General features: G+C 31.9%; 2 protein-coding genes across 4 annotated transcripts in view; both read left to right on the forward strand.

The window, feature by feature from the left end:
- The window catches only part of LOC111064611 (solute carrier family 35 member F6), a 51,489-nt gene extending 29,601 nt beyond the window's left edge, over positions 1–21,888 (forward strand). For 2 of the 3 annotated variants that reach the window (XM_039433269.1, XM_039433285.1), the window contains exons 7-8: positions 4,579–4,737; positions 21,798–21,888. In XM_039433269.1, coding sequence (XP_039289203.1) covers positions 4,579–4,737; positions 21,798–21,871 — 233 coding nt within the window. In that variant the 3' untranslated portion in view covers positions 21,872–21,888. Of the gene's footprint in view, positions 1–4,578; positions 4,738–16,814; positions 17,457–21,797 lie in introns of those variants that run through there. The other variant, XM_039433278.1, reaches the window with a different exon arrangement.
- A 5-nt stretch (positions 21,889–21,893) lies between these two features.
- The window catches only part of LOC111064610 (probable cation-transporting ATPase 13A3), a 59,224-nt gene continuing 58,208 nt past the window's right edge, over positions 21,894–22,909 (forward strand). Inside the window, exon 1 of the mRNA XM_022352362.2 lies at positions 21,894–22,022. The gene's annotated coding sequence lies outside the window, so the exon portion shown is untranslated. The remainder of the gene's footprint in view (positions 22,023–22,909) is intronic.

The following is a 22,909-nucleotide window of genomic DNA, read 5'->3' on the forward strand; positions in this document are numbered from 1 at the left end:
AAAGTGTTAACACTAGAAAATCTATAAACTACCATGATTTGATAAATAATCTTAAGAAGTACAATTGGTCCGAAGTTGCATCACAACTTGATTTAAATATTGAAAATGCTGTTGAATTATTCGTTGATGCATTATCCACTGAGATTGGAAATGCAACCCAAATAAAAATTGTACCACACAAACTAAAGCCTCTCAAGCCTTGTATAACTGCAGGATTAATAACTTAATCCTGAAAACGAGATAAAATGCATCAGAAATAAAAAAACAGCCTCAAAACAACTTTCTCAAATCACTATATAAAAACTACAGAAACACATTAAACAACATGACAAAAACATCTAAGTATGACTACTATAATAATATACTACTCCAAAGCAGAGACAATTCGAAAAAGACATGGGAGTGTATCAATGATCTATTGAATATAAAACGAGATAAAAAAAATACCCAATATAGATCCCGAAGTTCTAAACCACCATTTCACGCATGTAGGTCAATTATATGCTAATAAAATAATAAATAACAGCCCTAGACAACGTACTCATGCCGATTCGTCAATCCCCTCATTCAACTCATTTTATTTGGCTGATACAAACAATGATGAAATAATAGACACAATCAGTTCTCTCAGAAGTAACTCTTCTCCTGGAGTTGCTAAAGTTGTTCCTCTTTATAAATCAGGTGATAAATCAAACCCCTCAAATTATCGCCCAATAAGATTAATAAATAATTTAGCTAAAATAATGGAGAAAATTATAAAAAAGAGACTAGTAAGTTATTTGAATAAACATAGAATTATCAATAGAAATCAATATGGATTTAATAGTGGCATATCAACAGAAGATGCAATATCCGACTTTTTGGAAAGAATAATTGAAAACTTCAACAGTAAAAAGAAAACTTCAACAACTTTCTTAGACTTGGCAAATGCTTTTGACACTGTATCTCAGTCAAGATTATTAGAGAAGATGGAACAACTTGGAATCAGAGGCTCACCTCTCAAACTATTCAATAGTTATCTAACTGAACGGTATCAACTACTTACGCTGAATACTTTATCAAGTATTTTAATAAAAAACTTACTGAATATGGTCGGCCTCAAGGCACTGTTTTTATCACCAATACTTTTCCAAATTTATATTAATGATTTTTTAAAGTTGACATTTGGAACTGCTCAATCGTATCCTTTGCTGATGATACCGCTCTCACTTTTACTGGCAATTCCTGGGAGGACGTGCGCCTTAGCGCAGAAAATGGTCTCAGAGTAGCACAATCATGGCTCGATGAACATCTGCTTACTTTAAATGCTTCTAAAAGCGTATTCATGACTTTCTCACCCAATGCTCAAACACAACCTCATGAAATAGAAAGTATTAAAATACACCAAGTAAACTGCAATTGTCAACAATCAACAAATCACTGCTTTTGTCCTGAAATTCGAAAAAAAGGACCAAGTAAAATACCTGGGAATACTGTTGGATCCATATCTGAGATGGAACATTCATATAAACAGCATGTGTTTAAAAATAAAATTTCTAATATATAAATTTCATCAAATTAGAGAACTAAATAACTTGAAGATAGCTCAATTAATCTACTTCTCTTATGCACAAGCTGTTTTACAATATGGAATAAGAGCTTGGGGTGGAGCCTTGAACACACATTTTGAAAAACTTTTCATAGTTCAAAAATATATTATTAAAACAATTGTTCTAGGCAAACCCAGACTTTATCCTACAAGCGATCTTTTCAATGAATTCAAAGTACTAACTGTTCGACAGCTGAACATAAAAAACTTGATAATATATAATTATTAAGAAGAATAAAAAAAATTTCTTCTTCGTGAAAGAAACTTGAATTTAAATTTACGTCCTATTAGAGAAACATTCCATCAAGACAGGATGGATTTGCATGTATGTAGAAGACAATTCACTTACTTATCACAGAGGATAATAAATCTTGGTCCTACTCATTTTGTTGCCAATACAAGCCGGAGCAAAAAACTAAATTGCGAGATTGAGGAATGGATAAGATCAAATAAAACTGAAGAAAAAATCTTCTAAGCACCAACTGTTTCTTGTTTTTATGTTTTGTTTTTTTTATCATAGAATAATAATTATTGTGTGTTACTAACTTCTATCTAATTTAATCTACAAAATTATATTTGTGTGTAAATTCCACTAATCTTTGTTCTTATTTTTGTTTAATTTCTTAGTTTATATTGAATAAATATATTACTGATTAACTTAGGTCTACGCACAGGTTCTACCTTGTAGGCTACTCCTCAAACATAGATGGACATAAAAAAATATACTGCAGTTTTGGGATCATTTTATATATTTAATAGTATTTTTCTTGTATTATTTTTAGATGTTATAATATTATATTATTATAATTGTGTATGTTTTTTGAGAAATAAATTTGAATTTGAAACTTTAAAAATCTGGTTCGCCATCTTGAATCTGCCATTTTTAAGAGCAAATTTATTTTTTTAATAGGAAGGTGGTCGTGTGATACATGATTTCAATAAGGAATTTCATGACAAAATGAATGGCGAAAACCACACAACGATATCTTGAACCGTTTGGAAAATATTCGCATTATAAATCAATATCATGCAAATCAGAAATTTAGTGGTATTGATAAATAATGTGAATATCTTCCAAACGGTTTGGGATATCGATGTGAAGTTTTCGCCATTCCGCATTGAAATCATGTATCTCATGACCACCTTCTCATTTAAAAAAATTAAATTACTTTCAAAATGGCGGATCCAAGATGGCGTACCACATTTTTAAAGTCATAGTAAAGTAGTATTTTCTGCTTTGAATAGTATTGATTAATGATGTGAATATCTTCGAAATGGTTTGATATATCAATATGCGGTTTCTGCCTTTTATTTTTTCTTGAAATTTCTTATCGAAATCATGTATTGCATGACCACCTTCCTATTCAAAAAATATAGTGTTTGCATTCAAAATGGCAGACCAGATTTTTGAAGTCATAGTAAATTAGTATTTTCAATTTGAGTAGGATCCCCAATCACACCCACCGACAAATTACCTTTATGTATGAGATGTTAAGCCGTTCTCGGACTTTTAACCCATTGTATAATACAGTATTTGTCTAGCCGACTTAGCCTAGTTGTATGCAACTAGCAACTTACTTCAGTCTGCTATCGCCAAAACGGTCTTGAGTTCGATTGCCATTCCTTATGTATTAGATTTCATTCTTCTCACTATTTGTATCATCCCTTACCTACAGTAACTATATTACTGTAATATAGTTACTGTACCCTTACCTTATTACTCTCGCATATGTCATTGACTTAGAGCCATGTGCACTATCTACGTTTAATGCTAAACCAAATTTACTTGTGGATATGATTGCATTATTTATCCTTCTTCATTCGGGGCTTAAAAGAACAGCTTACATTTCTCTGTTCAAACCAAGTCACTACATACGGGCCATCATAAGAAGAAAATAGTTATTTGTATCTAGAGTGAAAAGTACTGTTTTTTCTCATTAAGGGAAAAGTTTGAAGTCCGAGGCGAAGCCGAGGGCAACAATTTTCCTGGGGGAGAAGAAACATTTTTCACTCGTGATGTACACAAAATTTTTCCTCCACCTACATTTACAGAAACTGCAAATCAAATAGTTTTACTACGAATAATAATTAATAACTCATGTTCTGGTGACAATGTTTTATTTTACACATAATAACCTGAAATTTAAAAACTAAAAACCGGTCGTCTGGCACTGCCGATTGCGCTATCTATCGGCAAAAGTTGTAACAATTATCAGCTGGCCGTCTATCAAAAAAGGCTGCTCCAGTTCGCGCGTTTCAGATTTGAATTGAAGATGAATATGTTTGCTAGTATTTTGAATAGAATAAAATATGTATAAATTTTATTTATACTAATAAAGTCTACTAATATCAAGTATGTAACATCATACAAACATATACTTCATGAGTTGATCAAATGTCTGGTTGAGGTATTGCATTCAGTTGACTCAATGACAGACACCTCTATTATGTTTCCTCATCTGAGCTTAGTCCTTCTAACATATTTTCAAATGTAAGTTATTAAAATAGAAATGCTTCCCATCTTATTTAAATGGAGTTACTTGTACGTTCTAGGGAGTTTATCTGTTTTTTCGTCCCGAGAGAGAAAAAGTGACACTTAAGGTAGACGCACACAGATCGTCATCGGACGGACGGCACGCATCGGACGGATCGGATTATTATATTAAATAATAACTTTGCTCAAATTTTGATGCATTGTTTTCAATTGGAGTGCGCATACCTATCTGCATCCGTTTAGGTAAATAAATAAAATGTATCAGCTGTTTCCCAAAACCCATCTTTATCGAAACGGTTGTAACACAGGTGTTATACACCTGTATATATGAATAAAGGTGTATGTGATTATTTTCACTTTGAAGGCGTAAAATAACTGTGGAACTAGAAGTAAGGAAAATCTAATTTATAGATAAAGCTTGTTGGTCATAGTTTGAAGATTATTATTATTCTGAAAATGCTTGTAATACATATTTTTATTATTTTGGTAATTTCAGGACTCTTCGGTCTTCTGTTTACTGTTCTTCTCCTGTTACCTTTGAATAACATTCATGTTCCCAAACCCTACCAGAACAATCCAAATGGAACAATCGAAGATCTTCACCAAGCTTACACCCAAGTCCTCAACAAGCCCCTACTTCTTGTTCCTCTGTTAGGTAAGTGACTATTTTTTTTTTTTTGTAAAATTAAACTAATGTGAATTGATCTATATCATAGTATTGCTTCACATGATCAATCAATCAATCTCTTTATTCAAAACATACATCAAAATGTACATGAATGCGTCTTTCTTTATTATTTTCAAAATAATAAAATAAATACAAGTAAAAAACAAAATACATCAACAATAGGTAGTCTAAATACATAATGAGTTGGCACTATAAAATTCTTCATAACTGTATAATTCTAATTCCACGATATACTTTTTCAGTTTGTTTTTAAACCTTGTAATATCTTTTTCATGATTAATCTTAGTAGGAAGGTAAGTGATGAATTTGATGCCCATATAGGTCGGGCTTTGTTTGTACTTCTCTTTACTATGTTCTTTGATAATAAAGTTGTTCCTATTTCTTGTATTATAGTCATGCACACTGGTTTGCCTGGGGAATTTGTCTTCATTTTTTTTCACGTGTAATATTGTTTTATAAATATAAAGTCCATACACAGTCATTAATTCTAACTTTTTAAAAAATGTCCTGCACGACTCTTGTCTATTTAAATTGAATATTTTTCTTACTGCTTCTTTTTGGAGTTTTAATATCCTATTCAAGTTAAATGCACTAGTCCCACCATAAATCTCAATGCCATATGAAATATGAGAGTGGACAGTGGCATAATACACGGATCTCAAAGTTAATAAATTACAAATGGGTGCCAGCCTTCTTAGTGCAAATATTCCTGTACTTACTTTTTTACATACTCTTGATACATGCTCTTCCCAATTGAGTTTGTTATCTAGATCTACGCCTAAAAATTTTATGTTATTTAGGTTATTTAGCTTCAGTGTACTTTTTCTTTTGGGATTTCTACAGGTGGAATGTACAAATTTCGTTTTATCATTATTTAATAAAAGGTTCATTTTACTTAAAACGTTTTTTAAAAGCAATATTGTGTCATTACATTTTTCTTCGATTATATCCAAATCTTTGTCGAATATGCTTAAACTAATGTCATCAGCGTACATACAAAATTTAGTATTTTCAATTACATCTTTCGCATATTTTGGTAATCCCCCAAATAGCAAAGGAACAAAAATGGCCCCAAAACAGATCCCTGCGGAACAGAGTAGTTCATGTACCTTAAACTAGATTTAATATCACTTACTTTATTTTTATCACAATACTTTATATTTACATATTGACTTCGACCCACCAAATATGATTCCATCCAGTTGAGCTCTTTTCCACAAATTCCATAAGTTTCTAGTTTTTTTAATAATATTCTGTGATCTACAGAGTCAAATACTTTTGTTAAATCTAGGAAGGTGCCAACAATGCTGTACCCTTTGTCCAATTTCTCTAAAATATTTTCAATAAACTCTATCAAGGCAGTCGTTGTAGACCTGTTTTTTCTGTAACCATGTTGTTCCGTGTCTAGTAATTTGTTTGTTTCAAAATAATTAATAAGCTTTATCAGCATACTTTTTTCAAATATTTTTGCTATTGAAGGTTGAATTGCTAAAGGTCTATAATTTAAAGGATCGTAAGGATCTCCTTTTTTGAACACTGGTATCACTTTTGATACTTTTAGTTCATCTGGATACTTACCAAGTATGAGTGACGCGTTAATTACATGTAGCAGAGGCTTAATTAGGAATGATTTAGCTTCTTTTATAATTCTCATGGGAATTTCATCATACCCTGCTGACCACTTTGGTTTAATTGAATCGATGATATTGGACAATGTCTCTTCATCAATTGTTTTGGAGATAAACTTGAAATCTGTGATATGTAGCTCTATCATTTATTGGTGTGCCAGATTTGCTTAGATTCGGTACAACATGAGTATCGACCATTTCTACAAAATTAGTGTTAAGCATATTTGCGACATCATAGGGATTATCTATAACTAAATTGTTATTCCTGAGTAAAATATTCTTGCAAACCTTATCATTTTTGTTTTGTGTTTCGGTATTCACTATATGCCAAATTGTTTTATTTACATTTGTTGAATTTTTTAGTTTAGCTTCAATGTGTTTAGTTTTCTTTAATTTAATAGTTTTTCTAAAGCGTTTCTTATGAGCTTTTAAATTTTCCTTTAAATTGATATCACTTTTATTTGTCCTAAATAATCTATTAGCTTGTATGAGATTTTCGTGCTCATTGACAACTTCAACATCAATCCACTTATTTTTAAGTCTCTTCTTCACAATTCTACTTAGAGGAAAATGCCAATTAAAATAATACTTTAGTGAATTGTAAAAATAAGTGAATTTACTCTCAACAGGACTCAAATAGAGCTCAGTCCAGTCTATTGTGGCTAGGTCATTCTTAAAACAAGTAATTTGATCATTTTCATACCTCCTAACCATTTTAATAACTCCTTTACTTTTAAGCTTATTATTTACATCTAATATATTGAAAATTTGCCCATCGTGATCCGAGAGTGCCGTAATTAAACACTCCACAAGAATATCCCTTTTGTTAAGACTGGTGATGAAATTATCAATTGCCGATTCACATGAGTCAGTTATTCTAGTGGGTATATCTACGGTATATTTTAATCCATGCATATTTATTACATTGATAAAATCAGTTTTCTTTCTACCCTCCCTCAAAACATCGACATTGAAGTCTCCCCCTATTAGTACATTTTTATTAATCTTACAGATCTTTATTAAAAATCGATTAAATTTTTCCAGGAACATATCAATATTTTCTGATGGAGTTCTATAAAATCCAGCTACAATATATTTCTTGTTATATATTTCTATTTCGATTGTACATGTCTCAAAAATCTTATCTTCATTTATAACATTTATTCTCTTAGTCATGATGTTTCTGCATTCGATTAGTCTATCAGATACTAATATCAATACTCCACCCCCCTAAAAGACTTCCTTACATACCAACACTTACAATAATATCCTGGTATTTTAATTTTTTGAATTTCATTTTCATTTAATTCATGTTCAGTCACAATAACTATGTCTGGTTTGATTTCCTGTAATGTAATAATTAGTGCATCAATTCGAGACTCCAAATGCTGTATGTTCTGATGGAAGATTACTAACCCATTCTTTAGTTTACAATTCACATTTTTTACTCTATAACTCTTAATTCTAGTTTTCTTGTCTTGATTCAATTTAAAATGTTTTAGGTTGGCAACTCTCCTTTTTGAACTAAATAGTTTAAACTAGATGTACTCATATTCATCATAGCACCAAATTGAGGTGTTTGTCCTAACAATAGCGAGACATTTTCATTCAGCTCAGCAGATACATTTTCATTACCTTTATCACCTGTAGTTTGCCCATTTGACTCCACTTCTTCTCTCATGTGTCCTATCGAGTCTAATCTACTCCTATCAATACCCTCGGCCATTCCACAATTTATTATTGGAATATTGGATACAGGCCTACCTGCATAATCAGTGTTATTTTTCATTTCCAAGATATGATTTTCAACATCAACAATTTTACTAATTTTGGTTTACCTTTTTGTTTGTTTAAATGCAAGCCATGCTGCGTATAATCAGTGATGTCAAAATTGTTCAGATCAATGATCTTCGTGTTAGGTATATTTGTAATTTCATCAGCCATCCATGCGTTGAGCTTATTAACATTGATATTCATTAATGGTTTATCATACCTAAATGGGATGGATAATATGACTACTTTAGAGCGTTTAGAAATTTTCCTTATTCTACTTAGGTCTAAGTTTGTAGGCTGCACTGTTTTATTAACCACGTCGTTAGTACCTGCTAAAATTACCACACTGTCATTTACATTGTAGTCTTTTGTGAGCATGTCAATATCCCGCGTCACTTCGTTAAAAGTACCTCCTGGTTTCGATATAACCGTTGCCTCAAACCCACTTTCTTTCACCTGCTCATTCAACTCCCATCCAATGTCCCTCCCATGACTGTCAGACAGCACTAAAACTTTATTTACAATTTTCTTCTTATTTTTCACTGTTGACTTTTTTCTGTTATTATACGTAGCCCTTTTATCTCGTTTCTCATTCCTATTTACTGTGTATTGAGATTTATTTCCTAGATCTGACAAAATATCAAAATAATTAGCAGTATCAATTGAAACATTATTAATATTATCTAATGATTTCCCAATCCGTTGAGTATCACCAGGAGAATAAAAGTTTCTGAGATCCGCAAGTTCAGCCTCTAAAGTATCATTCTTATCTCTTAAGAAACTATTATCTGCATTGAGTACTTCAATTGTTGTTTTCATTTTAGTTACAGTAGAATTTAGTTCGTTAATTTCGTGATACAAATAATCTCTTGCTTCAAGTTTGAATTCAAGTTCAAATATTTGAGATTTAAGGGAAATTATCTCTATGTCCTTATCTCTCACTTCCTCGAATCCTAGGAAATCACTGTCAAGCTCATTTGAAGATAAGCTAGTGGAAAGCAGCATATCACCAGCCGTATCAACGTCACTATTCATATTATTGGTAGTAAATTAATAGTTATAAGGGTTTTACTGCTGATTAATGTCTTTTCAAATGACTTTATTTTTATAATAATTAATAAATAATTATAATATTATAGTACCGCTTAGTCAAGCTTGCAGAGATATGTCAGTGTCAGTTGAGTATCTAGGCTGAGTGTTATCTAGAAAAATATAAACTGTTGCAAAGTCATTCTAGAACTGTCAAAAACAGCTGTTTCGTAGCTAACGGGTTACGATAAACTCGGTTTCCCGCTCAAAAATCTTTTTTAGGTTACCGGCTTCTGAAGCTAAACTTTAATGTCAAAGTGAACACGTCAGTCATCGATAAGAATCACAATCACTAGTAGAAGTCAGCAACAACAAGTCCTGAATTGAAACTTAGAGAGTTGAGAGTTTTGAAAAATTCACTGCTCTACCATTCAAGAAATAGGTTAGTTTGTAAGAAGCTAAACATGATAAATTCGGAATAGATTTCACAACAAAAATTAACTGCTCACTCGAATAAGAACACTTGGCAACTTATTTCAAAACACTAATATGAGGCGAAATATACTTTCTTGATAAATTAAAACTTGTTTAAAAATGAGCTATAGCGAAGATCAAAGTAACCAGGCAAGTCAGTACTGCCAACATAGCTCTTTATAAAACTTTACCGTCAAGTATTAACGGGTAGGAAACTCTGGAGGATCTTTTTTGAAGAATTACATATATAAATGTTCCCCCATTTAAGATTCAATTCCCTTATTATAAAGTTATGAAGTTTTGCATCTTATTCATAATTCAATAAATACCAATAATTATTAGTCATCTATCCTAATAACTCAAAATAAAATCAAGATCAAGATAAAATAAGAATAATTTTATCAGTCCCATTAGAAACTATAAATAAGTATACTTATATTTCATAGTTTTGTTTGTGAAAATAACACTATCAGATTCCAATTTTTGCTTCATGAATATTATATCATTGCTCATCTTTTATTATTATTATTAATTCATGAATGCCTTATATCACTGAATAATTCTTGAGTTCATAGTTCGTGATTTGCTCCATAGAATAGCATTTGTTACTGTTATATTCTAGAATAGTACGCATAAAAATTTTATTAACCACATTAACAACACTAAACTAGGCATCTCCTCATAAATTGGTGGTGTTGGTTTAACATTGACGTTGCTATTAAAAATAATTACATATATACATAGAAGTTTATAAATTTGAGATACCTTTATTTTATAAGGTACATAATATTTTCCGAGTAGAGTAAAGAAGTATACATTACAATAATATTAATCCTCCTCAAATCAAGGATTATACTTTCATACTGTCTACTGTCATACATTGTGTTCAACTATAACTAGTATTTTAACGAGTGTTATTTGTCAAAATGGTATTCTTATTGTATTTACAAAAATTTCAGTGCTGTAGTCAGAAGTATTTCACATTAAATTTTTCCTACAGCTACCATTGAATATGAAAAGTGGGTAATTATGGGTAAAATTCCCTGAAATCCATCAAATGTTTTTCTGTGTAATTTTATTATTAATAAAAACCTTCATTTATTTAAAATTGAATAAAAATGTAATTAATCAAGGCAAAAAATAAATAGGCAACGTCGTTCTCCACTGCCATATTATAACGTGGACCTCACTATACCACAGTCAGTGTTACCAACTTAATTTTGATTTTCCTGCACTGGTGCTCCATATAACCTACTAACTATTTTGCGTTGTCATGCTGCAAATCTGGAGTACGCAAAGTAATACTTTGCGCACTAGAGCGGAAAAGTGATTCTTTGCGGCCTGCGATCAGTGCAGAAATGCTCACTTTTCAAGGTATCTGTAGGAAAAAGACACACTTCCTCCCTGCCAGATAGCCATGCTTCTGTAGTTCCGGACAGTTGCGCTTCCTCTCAGCTACATGCTGAGGACTGGAGTCCCTTTCGAGCTAGTGACACCCTCACTTGCTCCTGATATTCTCACTTATGCATACCCTAATGCATGTCGTAACCTGCACACCCTAGTTACCTGTGCACACACCCTATGTGTGACTTCCTTGAGGCACCAAACAATGCTGCTTCCGACAGTCTGTTGCTTTCAACTATTCATCTCTGATATTCTAGGTCGTGAGATAGAAATACCCTTCTTATCTTGGCATTATCATTTTGATAATTATTTGATACCATTTTACTATCAGTCAGATCATTCTCAATTTATTCCATTATTGCATCGAGTCATAAATTCCCAGTTTGTCTATTTCATTGGAATCACTCTACATTGATCAGACAAAGAGATTCAAATTCATAAAATCTTGTTTTAAAATTAATAAAAATTTTAAATTAGTCAAACCAGGTTACAAGAACATTGACTCCAATCGCCTGTTTTTCTTGTAAGTCCCTACACGTGATCAGATTCCCATGTGACTGTTTAGAATCACTATAACTTGTGGCACACTAGCAATGTTATACATAATTAGAATTATCTCAGAGCCAACCTAAAAGGCTTTGATACTGTATTTTTAATTGATTATACTGATGCAGAACTGTTAAATAATTATTTATCTCTTAAGTTTGATTTAATTTTATTGTAAATTTTTGTAAATGTTACCATAGGCAATGGCCTTGTAAGAATTATCAATAATTATATCTATCTATCTATCTATCTAAAAGGCTCATCAAAGTCCAGAGCAAACCAATGGCCATAATTCTTCTAAAAGTCATCCATCATCTTTTCTTTTTCCCTATCAACAGTGACAAACAATCTGAAACGGTTTTAAAATTTTCCTCGATTTCCTGTTGTAATTTTGGGTGTAATTCTAGGTCCAATGCCGAAATACCTGTCATCAAATTTTTTAAGCTTTTCCTAACCCAAGCTTTCGTAACCAAAACTTTTTAACATAAGCTTTTCTAAACTAAGCTTTCCTGACCTAAGCTTTCCTAATCTAATATATTAGAGGTGTTTGGAATGTCGTGAACAAGTGAGGTTAGTAGAACTAATTATATTTTTTAATTTATGATGAGTGACTGCCGTTTATTTCTAGTGATTTTGTGTTCAAAATGACATACTAAATCGATCCCAACCAAAAAAATGATGACAGGTATTTCGGAACTGGACCTAGAGTTTAGCAGTTTATAGTATTATTTGCATGTTAATCAAAACGCACTGATCTTGAAATGTGAGTTATTCAAGTCATTTCAACAATAAATTGATTACAGTGATGAAATTGATTCCTAACATTTAGAAGATTCTATGTAAAGCAGAACTGTCAACTGATATTTCAGATTCACTGTAGCTTTGCATTCCTCTGCCTACACATTTTTTTTTGTAAAGTTCAACTCTTTTTTATAACTGTTTTGGATTTCCATTATTTCATATCATCTCATATTATCAATGTGAATCCATTCATTTTCCATTGTGGAATGTTCCAGGTCTACGGATTCTTCATCATTATTGTTGGCATGGCAATATTCAATGAAGTTTGGTGGTCGATTCCAATGGTTAGAAACCGGTATGGCAGAAATGAGAACTCTTCAAATGACGACTCGCGCGGCTTGGTCAGTAGCCAACCGGCTGATGAACCGTACTGAATCCAAAATAATGACACTTCTTCAGCAACTTTTCGACCGGGATATAATTATATTTCAATGAGAAATAAATATGCCATTATGACATAATATTGAAATGGACATCATGGACAAACGTCCTCGCTTCGTCCCTGCCCGATATCCGCTCTGTGTGAATTGGCCTTCAGGTTTATTTATTTGTTTATATGTCTCTATTTTTCTGACTTTATCTAAAATGAGAAATGATTTTAGATAATGAAAAAGAATAAAACTGAGAATATGCTTGCCCCTGTTAATGAAAATGGAAAAAAATATTTACATTTCTCCAAAATTATTCTATTGCTTTTTGACTAATTAATGTTATGATCGGTTAATTCATAAACCTGTCCAAACTCTATGTCGTATATTCAGTCACGTCTTTATTTCTCGTTGAAATCTGGGATCTATACATAGGAATTTAATCGTTAAATGGAATATACTATATAATAATCATCAAATCCTTAGAATATATTGGAATATCTATCATGTTCATGAATTAATTCCTCATTTAGCTCCTGATGAATGAGAATATGGTAGAGAGTTTAAGCTGCCAGGAAAGTCTATGAGTGTTATTAAAAACAAAAAATATTATTGTCATAGAAGAAGATAAGAGTTTACAACTAAGGAAAAAATATTTACAGGGAGAAATTGCATACTCCAGTCAATTTTGATAGTAGTTAGACATGTCCCAAAAATGGGTATTAGGTAATATTTATATTGTTAAATGTTATAGATTATATACCGTACTAATCAATAATTATGACACTGTTTTAGCATTTTCTTCAAGTATCAGATCTAATCTAAGTTACTTACTCTATTCACTATGATATTTAATTATATTTATTAGACTATGATTTAAGCTTTGATTAAATGAGTTTATAAATTAACAATATACATGCTATTGATCTAGCTTATTTTAATCTAGTTTCATCACTTCTCAAGTAGGTAGTTCATTATATTCAAACTACCTTTTGTTTTTTCAACATTTTTTTTAATCTTCAATAGCCTTCCTCGTTGGTCTCAAAATACTTGGTATGCTTTAAATATCCAGTTATTTATTGCATATATGTTCAATAGTTCCAGGCCTATCTATAATACTCATTAACAAGTATTTTTCAATTATGTTTGGTTTTTCCTTAATTAACTAATGTTAACTTCATAAAAACTTATTTTTACTCTTTTCAAAAATGTGTAAACCGGAATATCTTAATAATTATTATATTCTGCCTTTATAGAAAACGTATACTGTACAACTGACTTGTATATATTTCGTATTAATATTATACTGTAAAACAATCATCCTTGCATAAAACTTCAATGTTATATTCTTATATTATTTGGGAAATATTTCAAGTTTTTCTACTGGGTTTTTATCAACTGTTTATTGTATTTAGATTTTATTTTAGTAATGTGACCGACGTGATATTTAATAGACTGAGTATATTGTGTTATATCTAATAAAGTTGGGAAAAAATACTGATTTTTGTTTTCATTGTTATGAACAACGAAACTCAAATTTGAAATGTGGGGCTTCAATTATAGTTATGTCCATTGTACCGATGATAATTCTTCCACTTCAATTAACTAAGTCTTTTAAACGTATAATTTACGTTTGAAATATTATCTTTTAAAAGATTGATTCAATAGGAGTGTGATTATGGCAGGACATAGAAGATAATTGAAAATTCCAATGGATTATGCTTCAGTTTTAGTATTCATAATTACTACTTACTCTCAAATTATCACATTGGTTGGTGAAATTCTGCCCAAAAACTGTTTCTCACACTAATTTCGATTATCATTAGAAATCTGTGTTTGTTATAACCTTTTAGAAAAAAACCCTCTACTATTTAGATATCTACCAAACTTAAAAATAATTAAGTAGAAGATACCTACATTGATACCAAGTAATTTCAATATAGTAATTTCAATAGTTTATCTTATTCAAGAATCTGGTATTTTATTATCCTTATGTATCATGCTGTTCTGTTACATTGAAAATTATTTTATTTTTTTGTCAATAAAGTTAATATGGAGATTATTGTTTGACGGGAAAAGTAGGTAAATAATACACCCATGGATTAGGTTGATAATATTCATTATTCCAATAATTGAATAATACTTTTGCTTTAGAAATAAATATTATTGTTATTATACTCGGCCAGATAGCCGATTTGACTAAGGCGTTGCATCCTTTAGTCTGCTAGTGCTACCTGGTTGCGGGTTCGAATCCCGCCGAATCCCATGCAATAGGTCTGGAAGTTTTATCATCTCATTAGTAATAGAATCAAGTCGATGGAGATAAATAATAAGATAAGAGTATATATTATTTGCAAGGTGCTTAGCAGAGAAAGTTGCACATTGGACCGGTTCCAACTGGTGTATTACTTCACTGGTGGTAGCTTCAAAAGGAAGACTTGAAGTGGTTAACTGCATAGGTGTGTAATTTAGGGGTTAGGGAGATTCACTTTACTTTGTCACTATTTCTTATAAATGATATTAATGCTTCCCATTCAATCAATGCTGTCAGTTTAAAGTGCGAGTAAAATATGCAAGTTGGAAGGCCGAGCATTACACGTTGTTTAGATGATCAATTATAATAGCAAGTCAAGCTACCGACACGAATAAAGACTCCTTTCGTCTCGACGCCAGGTCAAATGCTACAAGTTGTCATCAATTCAGTCTGGAATTACATTTCATTTCATGCGCATCTTAACTCTACCCGTGGGCTTGATTCGTTGTTAGGTCTGACTTTTATTTATTCCTATCACAGTAAAATATTGTGCAAATCTGTAAGCCGATGATCAATAACTGAAAACAAAAAAAACTAGTTTTGAGTAGCGCATGCCACAAGTGCTGGTCTCGTTCCAATATGCGTCTTGTCAAGCGCCAAGCCTTACTAGTTAGCACCGCGGGTTGTAGTACTCGTTCGCTGATATATCAGCTGTGCTATTGATGAAAGCATAGGAAAGTCCAGATAAATACTAAATATTTCAAGTTGCATTTAGTTATTAATATTGTTTTTATTGAACAATAATTTTTCTTTACCTGTAGAGTTGCTTTTTGTCCATTTTTATATTTACAATCAATGCAATACATGTATGCAATAGTAAATTATTGAACGAGCGTTAGCGAGTTCTCACTTTCGACTTACTGAAAGCCAAATTCGTTATCCGTCTGTTTGTATGTTCTACAATAACTTTAGAAAGAATTGATCAATCAGCTTCAAATTATGAACACTTATTCTTCGAACCTTTTTACAGGTCAACACGTATTCTTCGAACCTTTTTACAGGCCAAGTTCGTTAGGCAACAAAATTGACTCACTCCTACGTCCTTTTTCAGGATATAACAATAACATTGAAAGTGCATAAGAAAAAAATTTGTTGTGATTTATCATTTAGTCAGCTGAAGAATTCATTGCGTGCAATAACTACAGTTTTCCAATTCATACATTCATAACATCAGCTGAGGCTATTTGGGAGCTATTAAACAAACAGTCCTTCATGCGCTAACACTATTTCAGCTGGTTAATATACCGTAAAACATAATTTACAACTTTTGCATCAACAAACTGATACGGGTTGAGATATCGATGTGCGGTTTTTGCCATTCATTTTCTCTTGGAACTCTGTATCGAAATCAAGTAGCCTATTTCCATGACCACCTTCTCATAAAAAAATGAATTTGGATTTATATGATGGTCAAAGATGATTAAGCGACAGAGTAATTTTTCAAGAGTAATATTATTCATTTCAAATAGGATTCCCGATGAAACCTACTGTCAAATAAGTATTCTTGTAAAAGAAATATTCAGCTGTTTTCATAATTTTCACCAACTCTGTATTAATAAAAGTTGCGGGTTTCAAAGATTACAATAGTTCATGAGCGAGTTCTGAAATTTAGGGAGTCACTAGTAATAGATATTTCAACTGAATAATCGATACTTGTAAAACTTTTATGGTGCTTCAAGCAATAATGAAAATTTATCTAATTTACAGGAGGACCTGTATAATACATGCCACACTCCATATGAAACAAATCACTGTATAACTTTTCTAAAATGTACGAGTACCTGTAATGTAGGTGAAACGCCTGTTAATAGTTTTACAGTTATAAATTCAATGAAACATTCAATTTTTATTTCAACTATAGTACAGGGAAGTTACCTGTAATACAGGCCCTGTGAGTTCCATGAAATAGGCCCCTGGTTACAAAAATTATTGTTGAAAATATGCATGTTGAAGTGCAGCTCTCCTGAACTCTTTTCAATTATATTTTTTTAATACAGATCACTTATTAAATGCATCAATAATAAATAATACTTTATATATATATTTTTTTATTTATATTATAATGAATATATAAAGAATTTTGCCTTTACGAATTTTTTTCAATTGTAAGGCAATCAGATATGGAAATAAAACCACTCAGATATCTGTCAACAAATTGAGCGTATATTTTTTGCGATTGTATATTCGAAATTATTCCAGTTCGCTATGATGCTCAATCGTACTAAGATCTCAATTGATCATTATTGACTTGCATTTTGATAAACTACTATTGGCTCCATATGAAATTTATATTTTTGATCTCTACATTTATTCATTTTGTTACTTTTTATGCAATAAATATATTTTTCAAATTATTTTTTAAATTCAATTAATTTTAAAATAATCATTGAATATTTTTTAATATTTTTTTAAGTATTTAATTTGAATGCATTTTCAATTACTTTCCAATTTTTTAATCACGAAATAGCAATTACGACCTTTGATTTTTATGATTAAAAGCTTCTACTCACATTTGTGGAGCTCTTTCGGGCGCCAAGTGTTGAAACACACACTCTAGTTTCGAAAAAGGACTTGGCGTCCAGAAGCGCCCACAAATATGAATAGAAGCTAAAAGCATTCAATCATTGACATCAGGCTGATATGTTGTAATTGAAGTATTGAAAAGTGATTATTAACAAGCAGTTCGTAATGAAATCTGAAAGTGACATTTTGAAATTATTCTTGAAATATCTCTGCTTGTTGAAGTCAAGTAAAACTATAGAATAAAATTGATTTATTAATACATAGTCATTTGATTACTTCCAATTCTATCAATAGAGCCGATCTGAATAGCTGGATAGAAATAGGTAATAATATTTCTGCCTTCATAAGTTTTTTCATATAGTTGTGGCTTCATGTAACCTACTGTATTTTCATACAGCTAGTACATAGTATATTTTCATTTAGGCTATACAGCCTATACAGCTATTGTGAGTAATAAATAAAACATATTATAACACCTACAGCAATACAAATAATAAGTCACCGATATTAACAACCCAAGAATTGTAGACCAAAATATTCAATCATTACGACGAATGATCTCCACGATTCCCACATTGTTTGACTAGAATTTCTCAGAGTCAATTCAAAATGAAAAAGTGGAAATAAAACCAAAATAGAAACTCTATTGGCGAGGAATTGGAATCATGTCTAGGAAAGATATAAGAAAAATCTTGAACTTTTTTTGCAAATTACAGATAGGCCGTATAAATTAAAGGTGTTCGCCCAAACCGGTTGCTGTAAGTTACATTCTTGAGCGCTGGAAAAACCGATCATGTGAAAAGATATTCAGGATACAAGATGCGAGTTTCAACATAGCATCAGGAAAGTTGATCATTTATTTCGGATTTTCATTCCCGAACCAAGACATCATCATCATCATTAATCAGATTCAATTGAACATCATTTCTCATGATTCCTTGAACTTAAAAAAGGGTTTGGAAAACCCAATGATAAACAATGCTGCTTGACTTTTATAGGCTAGTGCTTCTTTCTTCTCATGGACTCTAGAAACAATTAAAAGAAAAACAAGAGTTATTCCGGAAAACAGGAGTGATTAACTTGTTAAGCGACACGTGATTTTCTCATGTCTGCTAAATTGTTCAGCAATTGCACATGATTAAAAAAAACATCGATACAGAAATGCATGCAGTATCAAGTTTGAGAAGGTCGATGGTGTGTGTATCAATACATCCACGTGTAATTAACACGCTACCTTATTGGAAGTTTTTGCTACCTTTGCAACAAGCTGTTTAAAGAGAAAAGTTATAAAAAGTTCAAATTGAGGCTATTCTCCACCGTGTGATTGTTAATTTGAACGTTTTCACTTTCCTTGCCCTATTACCATAGGTAAGGAAAGTATTGCTTTCCAAAAAAATTAAGGTACCCCAATTTCAAGTTTTCTATACGTTTCAAGGTCCCCTGAGTCCAAAAACATGATTTTTGGGTGTTGGTCTGTGTGTGTGTGTATGTCTGTGAACACGATAACTCCATTCCTAATTAACCGATTGACTTGAAATTTTAAACTTAAGGTCCTTATACGATAAGGATCCGACAATAAGAAATTCAATAAAATTCAATTCAAGATGGCGGAAAAAATGGCTGATAATTACTAAAAAACCAAGTTTTTCTCGAAAACGGCTCTAACGATTTTCTTCAAATTTATACCATGGATAGCTATTTATAAGCCCTATCAACTGACATGAGTCTCATTTCTGGGAAAATTCCAGGAGCTCTGTAATATTCTTGAGAAAAATGGCGGATAATGACCAAAAAACCATGTTTTTCACGGTTTTCTCGAAAACGGCTTCAACGATTTTATTCAAATTTATACCATAGATAGCTATTTATAAGCCCTATCAACTGACATGAGTCTCATTTTTGGGAAAATTGCAGGAGCTCCGTAATATTCTTGAGAAAAATGGCAGATAATTACTAAAAAACCATGTTTTTCACGGTTTTCTCGAAAACGGCTTCAACGATTTTCTTCAAATTTATACAATAGATAGCTATTTATAAGCCCTATCAACTGACATGAGTCTCATTTTTGGGAAAATTGCAGGAGCTCCGTAATATTCTTGATAAAAATGGCAGATAATTACTAAAATACCATGTTTTTTACGATTTTCTCAAAAATTAATTGACCGATTTTTTTCAAATTCATACCCTGTATAGTTACAATTTACATGTTTTTGATATTTATCAGCTCTATCAACTGGCATGAGTCTTTTTCCTGGGAAACTAATGGGGGGTCCACCCCATCCTTGAGAAATGGACTTTGTAACCTCCTTCTAGTGCATGAGGTAGGTAGGTAGAGCAGTTCATAAAAAGAACACAGTCATAGTCTAGATATTCTGCTAGATATCTGTAGAACAGCTGTTTTGACGACTTTTGAAAAAATCATCGAATTTCACTATTTACACAAAGGAAAAAGTACTCTGAAAACAATTATATATACACATATAAAGTAGTCTGATCGTAGTTGCAAATATTTTGCCGCCAATCGTCATTATGTTATTCCCCTAAATTATTCTCGTCTAAGAATGAGGCTTACAGTTCAATGAGCAAGGAAAGTTGTGTGAGTGTACCACACCAGATTTTTAAAGTTGCCTACTATCTCAAAATCAATCAATCCAGAGAGTAGGCTATAGAACGTTATACAGCTTAATTCAAAAAGAATACTGTCACAACTTTGAAAATCTGTATTTAATCAAGGAAAAATAATAGAAACTTGGGTTGTAAATCAAAATGAAGAGTATTAAATTAAGTTTTTCGCCACTAGAAAACAAGTTCACAAATGTTCAATGTGACCCCCTCCAAACACTCGAGTGATATCAATACGATTCTCGAACTCGTTCCACACCCTCAGTAGCATATCGGGCGTAACAGTTTGTATAGCTGCTGTTATTTCTTGTTTGAGTTCCTCAATGTTAGCTGGTAGAGGCGGTCGATACACCTTATCGTTAACCTACCCCCATAGAAAAAAAATCTCAGGGGGTGAGGTCAGGGCTTCTTGGAGGCCAGTGATGAAGTGCTCTGTCTCGAGCTGCTTAGCAGCCGATCCATTGCCTCGGATAGTTTTCATTCAAATAGGCACGGACAGATGAGTGCCAATGTGACAAATTAAGGAACTGAAAAAACTTCAGAGCTTCCTCAAATCGATGATAGATAGTGCTTTACTCTCCGTTTATTCTTTGCAGAGTTATCAAGTTGTGGTATTCTTTTTGAATCACGGTGTACTTTACACTCTCGTGTTATATAATAATTCTATAGAACCCTATAGATTATAATCGAGCTGGTTTATCAATAGAGGGCTTGATTTTGAAGTTCATAAGTGTGATAATAAAAAAGATAACGTAAATAAATTCATGAATAACGAAAATTATAAAATGGAGTAATCAAAGATTGATAGATCTATGCAGAATATTTATTTTAGTTTACAGTATATGAGACTGGCTATATCTTCAAAGCTTTTTTGAACTTTTATTACTTGGCCTATTGCTTCCTATCTCAGTAGGAATTTTCTGTCAATAGGTAGTAGAACAACGATTTTATAGTACTGTACAATTCAAACTCCTGTGTATTTTGTCTCTATGTGATTAATGTGAACTTCCAGGAGTCAAACTTTCCTTATTTGTTTTTTTTTATCTCGTCAGTAGATTTTTTATCAACAATAGATGTCTAGTGTGAATTTTTATAATTAATTTTAAGACTCACATGAAGTTTTGTAAGTCGTAATTACAAGAGTAAAGGGATCAAGGGACGATTCAAGCTCTTTCAAAACTCTCGACTCTTAATGCAAATAAAATTTATATTTATTATAGTTATGAAAGTGTTATTCTTCCTTGTACGACGGCTATCCTTTAAAACGACCGCAATTCGTTCAACTATTCTAAAAATATTATTCCAAATATGTACATGATTATGAAAAGCTGATAATAAGTTACATTTGGCTTCATAAAGCTTTGCAATTCTTTTAGTTATCTATCTACTTTCCGGTGTTTCAACTGTAATAAAAATCTATCAATTTTCTAATATCATCCCAACGATCTCAATAATGGCAGAGCACAATCGATGTGAATCACAGAATAAAGATAACAATGAGAGAGTTGATAGTGGAAAAGAGTGAGAGAGAACTCTATCTTGCAGGTGGGGAGCTTGTCAAGGCACTAGGTTCGGAATCACCAGCTTTGTGCTTCAGTATCCACTACAAACTGAACTGAGTTACTTGATAGAGCTGCCACTCAGTGCTCTGCTCAGTCGGTGCTTGAAAGTTCGCGAAAAACTCGCATCCACTTCGGATTTAGACCATCGTGAGAAGTGAACTAACTACGAGACAACTCCACTGATAGTATCTGAAGAATTCTAACTTTTGTAAGTTTTCATCAACTAATTATTCTTCCTAATTATGTGCTAATCTTAAATTTTTCATTGTATTTCATCAGTTTTCAGCTCTTGTGTAGTTGATTTATTTGAGGTCGAATCTTGTAGTGATAATTTCCATGCATATCTATAAAATATATTCAGTGTCGTAGCAGACTACAAACGCGTTAACTTCAAACAATACAAATAATATGGAACTCACGATTCTGTTCAGAATATATTTCCTCCAAAACTTATGCTAATCATCAGTAATTTTGATAATCAGTAACAGTTATGTGTAAGTCGATGTCATGAAAAATCATAGTATTTATTTTTCTGGCTCTGTTCACCACAAATAAATACCGTGAAAATGGATTATAATCTTCACTTTATATTCAGTCGTAATTAGCAACACATTGTAGTATGTAGGTCCTACTGGAAATACTCTCACTTGAATTTCCAATTTGCTCAGATACTTTTACTTGAAATTAGTTTTTATAGATATAATTTCTTCTACAGTTTCATGATTAAGAATTCATTGAATCTATTCAATTTCATCAGATCTACCCTACAAAACAGTGTTGGGGTTGGGTATTGAACCTAATGTATTGGATTCTCAATTCTTAGAAACCACTACTCTATTATTTTTTTGAAGGTTTTTCTCTTATCACTATTACAAATGATGAGAATTTCTCACCTCTACTACTCTACTATATGGTATGATACCTTTAAATTGGAGATCGAATGCCTTGACAATAATACTCAACGGTAGACAATGTCTGGGAACTTCGTTTCTTTCATTGACTATATCTATCAGGGGTGGCCACCCTTCTAAATATCACAAATTCTGGCACCCTCCCCCACCACTCAAACGGTCATCCTTGCAAAAAATTACCAGT

The sequence above is a fragment of the Nilaparvata lugens genome, chromosome 1, assembly GCF_014356525.2.
Source record: "Nilaparvata lugens isolate BPH chromosome 1, ASM1435652v1, whole genome shotgun sequence".
Taxonomy (NCBI): Eukaryota; Metazoa; Arthropoda; class Insecta; order Hemiptera; family Delphacidae; genus Nilaparvata; species Nilaparvata lugens.